The 7,720-nt window shown below is 32.0% G+C and overlaps 1 protein-coding gene across 1 annotated transcript; it reads left to right on the plus strand.

Moving 5' to 3' along the window:
• The first annotated feature begins 2,805 nt into the window (after positions 1-2,805).
• On the plus strand, positions 2,806-7,485 carry LOC129299784 (ER lumen protein-retaining receptor A-like). Its single transcript, XM_054938254.1, has 6 exons — positions 2,806-3,084; positions 3,535-3,800; positions 6,287-6,402; positions 6,811-6,884; positions 6,965-7,028; positions 7,123-7,485. Exons 2-6 carry the CDS (start codon positions 3,630-3,632, stop codon positions 7,157-7,159), a joined length of 462 nt encoding a protein of 153 aa, XP_054794229.1. The 5' UTR covers positions 2,806-3,084; positions 3,535-3,629; the 3' UTR covers positions 7,160-7,485.
• Positions 7,486-7,720: the final 235 nt, after the last annotated feature.

The following is a 7,720-nucleotide window of genomic DNA, read 5'->3' on the forward strand; positions in this document are numbered from 1 at the left end:
ATTCGTTTGTCAAACAAGCAACAACATCAATTGTGAATTTGAAAAATTTATTTGTTAATTTATTAACATCAATTTTAATTTACAATAAATGATTATACATAACAAATTAAAGGTATTTTAGTACTTTTATCATTGAAATTATTTCCATTTTAATTATCTTAAATTGAACTAAAGTTTTAAACTTTTTAAGATCTACTAGTAATTAAGTTCTATCTATGATCCTTGATTGAAATTCTCTCTATTTTTTTTTAATCATTGCCACATTTGATCTTTTTTTTTTCTTCGTTCTACATAAACTATCTCTTTCTGCCATCTTCACTCTCGGAAGAAGAATCAATTACAAGCCCCAACAAAATAAATTAAAAAAAAAAAACCAGATCAAAACTCAAGAAGAATCCCCACCCCCGAATAAAAAAAACCAATATTTAAGACAAATCATATTCAACAGTCTCGTATCTACAATCAATACACGCCATAAATAATCGACAACCCAAATAAAATTGAAACAAACACAAAGCCAATCACCAAGTAGATTAAGAAAGTTCAACACATCGATTTCAAAGGGAATGGAAGTAAGAAGCAAATCGCGTTGAAAAATCCCATATCAGAAATAATCGTCGTTTGGAAGTGAAAAATCCTGGACAAGATTTAGATCATAATTAACACTCCTAAGCTCACCTGTCCCTTCACATCCCGTATTGAACTCGAATCATGTTGAATCCCCTCCCACCATGATTTACAGCCTTCAAAATCGTGTTGAATCCCTCAGCGTTAAATCGCATTGAATCCCTGTGCCTGTGCTGAGTTTGCGACTTGCGCCGTCTTCGCATTGAATCCCCACCCTCAGATATCAACCTAATCTCACCTGCACCGTGTTCACGAGCCATATCTCAGCCTAAGCTCACCTATGTCTCTTTCTTTGCGACCCAGAAGACGAAGATTGAGATTTGGATTTCAGTTCCTTTGAGATTTTGGTTTGAGTGGAAGAAGAGGGAAGAAGATATGGGTGGGGAAGAGGAAGGAGGAAGGGAGGGAGAGAGAGAAGGGATGAAGATGGCCGAGAGAGAGAGAGAGATGCTTCAGGATGAAGAAAAAGAAGATCAAATGTGGCAATGCCCACGTGGCTCTGGACGTTGGAACAAAGGTGGAAGACAATAACTTAAAAAAAAATGACAAGGACTTATACGTGGCAGTTAATAAGTATTTAACGGTCAAATTAATGGTTAAAGTCTGAGCATTCAAAATCAATCCAAACAAAAAGTACATACCTAAGTCGAAAGAGACCGAACAAAATTGAATGACAATCAAATCTATTTTGATTTAAGTTTTGATTCTGTGTATTAAAAATCTAACCAAACTGAATCAAATCTGGTTAAAAAATATTATTTATTTATTTATAAAATATATAATTATTTATTTATAAGAAACATATTTTTTTGTTAGAATCTATAAAAAGTATTTTATTTTAAATTTTTTATAATAATAAATAAACATTTTTAAAAGATTTGAATAGAAATGTATAATATTAAATAATTATAATAATCATGTTATGACCATCATTTAATTATTTATAACTTGAAAGCCTCACCCTCACTTATTCAATTTATCTATAAAAAGCATTTTATGTTTAATTTTGTATAATAATTTTTTTATTATTTATTAAAATATAGATATATAGATAAATATTTTTAAAGGACTTGAATGAAAATGCATAGTATTAAATAATTTTAATTTTAGAAACTTATATCAATTTTTATGAATAATTATTGTTAGCACATTAAAATTTTATTATATTTTTATACCTCTATTTATAAAAAAAGAGCAAAAAAAAATTAAATTTAATTTTAATACACAACACCATTATGAAAAAGAAAAAGAAAAAAAATCAAATAAATGCATTAAAGCTTGATCTAATCCTCAACCAAACCGAACTAAATTAAAAATAAAATCAAATTAAACCAAACTCTATAAAAATTGATCAGGTCTCAATTCTGAATAAATTAAAATGATTTAGTTTGATTTGATTTTTGCTTAAAATCAAACTAAATTGAATCTTTGAACACCTTTATCTAAGACAATATTGTATCAAATTAGCAAATTTTGAGGGTGAAATTGCACTATAAAATACTTTTAGACTCTGAGGTGTATTTGACTGAAAATTTTAAAGTTGGATTTGTACCATAACCCTTTAAATTTTAGTACAATTCAAACCTCGAAGTTGTTGTGGAGTATAAGAAACATTTTGTGATTGCCAGGTCAGCACCCTCCATCCACGCTTTAACAAAATGAAAATTAAGCAAAATTGACAAAAAGAGAAAACAAAGGAAAATATTAAACTACTTGAAAATTAAAAATTTACTTTCGCTCATATTAAGATAGGTGGATGTTCTTTTGGTTAAAAAATACGTGTATGTTTTATCTAGAACACTATATCTTTTAATCAATTGTTATTGTTATTATTGATTTAAAATTTAAAATCCACTTATCCTAATTTTTTTTTTGGGTTTTTTATCGGAAACTTATCCTAATTCTATTTACGCTTATGTTTCATCTATAATCCTATTTTTTTATTAGAAATTTATCCTAATTCTATTTACGCTTATGTTTCATCTATAATCCTATCTTTTATTCAATTGTTATTGTTATTATTATTTATTAATTTAAAATTCACTTATCTTTTTTTTTTTTCCGGGTTTTTTTATCAGAAATTTATTCTAATTCAATTCTTTTATCCTATTTCCATTGGGAAAAAAAAAAAAAACGGTCTATATAAGTTAACGTAATTACTTCAGTTCTCCCACATTACCGAAAATCAAACTTTCTTCTCAAGGTTTCCTTCAGGTTCCGCAACAATTCGCTCACCACGACACACCACCGATTCCTACCTCGGGTTATTTTGGCTGCTCCGTCTACCTCCCGCACTCTCTCTCTTTCTGTCTCTCGGTGGTTTCGCTCTAATCGACGCCATAACCTTCAGCATTTGGAGTCGAAGCCATGAATATCTTCAGGCTTGCCGGGGACATGACCCATCTACTCAGCATTTTGGTGCTGTTGCTCAAATCTACGCAACTAAATCATGCGCAGGTAACTCCCCCCCCCCCCAAGTCCCAAGTCCTACACTTTGATCTCCCCCTTGATTTTTACCTCCACGGTAATCGTCTCAAGAATTGAAGTAACTGAGCCTTTATCGAGAACTTTGTATACAAATTTTGCCGCTCTCTTGATTGTTGTACCGGCAAATTAAGTGTGGAAGCAACGGTTTTTAATGTCAATACATACTATTTCTTGTTAGTTTTTAATCTTTTTGCAGTTTAGTGACTTTCTGTCGGAAATTTTGTATGCATAGTTCTAGTAGATTTTTGAGTCGTGGGCAAATAGGGGTAAACAAAAGAGCGAAAATTGGGGGTTTAATTCTTTCCACCTTATAGCGTCTGAGTTTGAAAACAAAGAACCAGAAATAATAATGCATTAATTGGGTTTTGAACAAGTTTGCTGATTTAGGGAAATTTTATTGTTGTGTACTTTTAACTGCAGGGATTTCTCTTAAAACCCAGGAGCTCTATGCAGTTGTATTTCTGGCTCGTTACTTGGATCTGTTCACAGATTTCATCTCAGTTTATAACACTATCATGAAGATTGTTTTTATCGCAAGCTCTTTAGCGATCGTGTGGTGCATGCGAATGCACCCAGTGGTTAAGAGAAGTTATGATAAAGAGCTCGACACTTTCCGCCATTATTTTCTTATTCTGGCGAGCTTTGTCTTGGCGCTTGTGTTGCATGAGAAGTTCACATTCCAAGAGGTATCTGATTGTTGACTTCCCTCTATTTTATTCAATACGTTTTATAGCCTTTATGCTGTATCCTAATAATTGTTGATATGTATGTTTCTCAAATTTCTGCTACGTGATAGAGAGTTTGATGCTAAATATAATTTCTTTGCATGCTTTGGCATTTTGATTATGCTTTGTGTCTGTAGTACTGAAAGATGAATGCTTTGACATTTCGATAAAATGGTTCTTTAATTATTTACTTCTTATTGTATTTCTGTTTTTCTTACTACTCATTTTATATTTCTGCAAACATCTTACTTCCATGATGATTAATGCTACTTTTCAACATGTCTCCAAACATCTTATTTTGTTCCGGTGGCTGCAGTTGCAACAAACATTTTTGCTGTTCCATTGCCACCACTAGGAATTTGGAAATCTAGTAGTCCTCCTAAACCAATTTGTGACAATTTGTTGTCACATGCACTTTCGTTTTGGTGCCATAGATACTTATTTTCTCAAAATTCCTTTTTCCTACTGGGCATTAAAATGCTATTAATCCTTTTCCTTTTACCCTTTCCCTTTCCCTTGTTGATAATTTTCTGTGTCATGGTGCCTGATTATTTTGATCCCTTACTGCATGGTTAAAGCTTCAACTTTTTTGCTTTGACCTCAAAACTTGGATGGAAGAATTTGAAAATTTGGATCATTGCAGTGCTTTTTCCCTGTAAATCTTATTCTCAGTTTCTCACTCTCTTGAAGCAGTGATAAATTCTTTCCTAAGAAATTTATTTGGAAACTCAGAACCCTTTCAAGGCACGTTTTACCTGACAATACTACTCAATAATATTAGTATTATTGATATGCTGATTCATACATAATAACAGTTAATCTCCTTAATGGGGTTTGATATGTTGCTTTAATTCATAAGCATCTATTACTTACAGCAGTAAGTTATATTTGCTTTTGGCATGTTACAGTGTTTGGTGAAATTTGAATATCTCATATTTGTATAGCATTTTCCAATAATTAAGTTCAAAGGCTTTGGCACAAGAGGTCAAAGTTTTATAATTGTGGGTTTCATGTATGTTGTTTTTTAGTGTCCTTGATTGGAATTAAGTGCTCAGGTTTTTGAAGGAAAATCTATTTCACTAGTCATGTTTTGGTTTTAGTCTGCTTATCTTTTTTATTATCTTTGGTTCTCTGTGGTGTTCTGTAACTGGTCATTTCAGAGCATCCTTGGTCAATTTATAAAGGAATTGTAGAGCTCATAGTACTAAAACTTTCTTGGCAGTGGTTATGCTTTGTTTCTTTTGGTTGCTGGCTTTCATATTTGTTTTGTTAGAAGAGCAATAATCTTAAAATTTAAAACTGGATCAACGTGACCAGTCCGTTTAACGCTGTTGTGCTGTGAAAAGGGGTGGGGAAAAAGGGAAGAGAGAGAATGAGAAAGGTGGGGGAAGGCCAAACTCCTTGGAGACTCTATTCAATAATAATCAAAAGTTGAATATAACTGAAGAACCTTAGGGGCTATTCATAGAGTCTTATAAATATGAAAATAATAAAAATCAAATCTTAATCTAATCCTAAAAGATAACAAGGATAATCTAGATTTATATATCTAGGTATCCTATTTTATTGAAAATAAATAAAATCTAAAATAATTCTAAGAAAGATACTGATAAGAAAATCTAATTAAATCCTAAAAAATCTGTAGATTTCTAAATATTCTTATTTAAATGATCCTAATAAAATAATCCTAATAAAATAATCCTAAATATCTAAAATAAACTAATTACATCTATATTCTATCATGGTGTTAATTCACATCGGTCTAAACTAGAAGCCAGTGAACCCACTGTTCTGTCCAAACTAGTTAATTGAGGTGGTTTGCAGGGTTGACTGGGTTTCTATTTGATGATGTGGCAGTTTCTCAAGCTGCCGCGTCATTAACTTCACATGAAAATTGCACAAAATGCCTTAGGGAAGATTCAAACCTAGACCTCCATAGTTTATAGGAGGAGAGGTGCTCCCATTGGTCTAGAGCTCCTCTTCTAAATAATCTTTTATAATTTGTTTATGATACCTCTGCATTCCTTTTTATTTACTTTAATGTTTTTGTCCTGAGGATGGCTGTATGTTACATGATTCTACATTTCAAAAATTTTTGCGGAACTTTTCTGATAGTATGATAAGAATTGATATATGAGTAGCTGACTAGCTGTGAAAGGCAGAAAGCCATAAACTAATGAGAGGTCGGCCATTATAATCATAGTATCTGATAACAGCACTGGGAATACAATAGTTACTTCATTAAAGAATCTTCTGCGTAATTGCTCTCTATTATTTGTCCAGTTTGGTATTGAAAACTTGCTTGATTCCACGAGTCCTTTTAGTCTATAAACACAATGCTTGTCTTTTTTTTATTTATTCTTGACATGAACGGTTTAGTTTGTATTTCCTGGAAGCTTTGTAAAATCATGAATATGCATATTAACTTTGATGTAAATCTACTGCAGATTTTGTGGGCATTTTCAATATACTTGGAGGCAGTTGCAATACTACCCCAGTTGGTTTTGTTGCAACGAAGTGGCAATGTGGACAATTTGACTGGCCAATATGTATTCTTTCTTGGGTGTGTGCTTTCTTTCGTTGATATTATTTTCTCATCTAAGATCCTTCAAACAATATTAAACTTTCTTTGGTCTGCTGATCATTAGTTGATAATGTTTTGAGCTGTTGGGAATTCTTTTAAAGGTGACAGTGCATCAAAACAAAATTGTACTTGCTAGATATGTAATGGAATATACCTCTGCTAAAATTGACAATGATTCACCTACACTGTCACAGATTTTTCAGCTTTACCAAATTCTTACTTCTTTTTATTGGGCTGGTTTAAAAGTTTCTGCGCATGTATTTTCTATCTTGACTCTAGTTTTTGATATATGTCAGTACTTGCATGATTACGGCCAATATCAGTAGATTTATGGAGATTTGTCAAACTAAAGATCTCATATTATAATTGCTGATTATGAAACTGCAGGGCATATCGGGCATTTTACATTATGAACTGGATATACCGATATCTGACTGAGCCGCGCTTTAGTCGATGGATTGGTAAGAAATGCTTTGGAATTTAAATAAGAATTTCTTTTACACTCTAGTAAAGACTCTTAACTTATTTCCTGTTATTTCAGCTTGCTTCTCCGGTATTGTTCAGACAGCCCTATATGCAGATTTCTTCTATTACTACTTCATCAGGTAAAGAAAATTTTTCTGTCAAATGCTTTGCAATTAAAATTTTCCTTGTTGGTGTATCAGATGAGTTACATCAGTTTTTTTTTTTTTTTTTCAGCTGGAAGAACAATTCAAAACTAAAGCTTCCTGCTTGAGCAAACCCATAATTGTTTTGGAATGGAAGTCACTACTGGATTTTTATGGAGCGTCATATGGTTTGATGTTAGTGACTTGCAGAGAGGAACACGAGTGGCACCCCAATTCATCAGTAGGGATAATTGGGTTTTAACTTTAAAAGAATATTCCATTATCATTGGTAATTTAGGATGAGGTTGAGACAAATGTTTATATGTGGAAGATAGTTTTTTTTTTTTTTCGGAGTTTCATGTCTTCATTGCACATCAGTGTAGTTAGTGGGGCAAAGTTGCTATATTGGTTATATTATAAAGTTTTTTCTTTGGAAAATGAAAATGTTCGGTCAGATTTCTCTCTTTCGTTCTTAACCCCTTTTGAGTTAATTAGTTTTATTTGTACCTTTCATCAAGAAAAATTGACTATTTAATAATCTGCAGTTCCCATATTAAAGAAGAAAAAAAAAAAAAAAATCTGCACTGCATTAAGTCAATCTTTCAGACTAGCAGATTCATTGGTTTACTGGCTAACATCCAAAAGAAATAGAGTTATTATTGCTACCTTTTTTTTTAAGTTGATTTCTA

The sequence above is a fragment of the Prosopis cineraria genome, unplaced genomic scaffold (assembly GCF_029017545.1).
Source record: "Prosopis cineraria cultivar Desert tree isolate PC_DT_omini unplaced genomic scaffold, ASM2901754v1 PC1297, whole genome shotgun sequence".
In the NCBI taxonomy this organism is placed as follows: Eukaryota; Viridiplantae; Streptophyta; class Magnoliopsida; order Fabales; family Fabaceae; genus Prosopis; species Prosopis cineraria.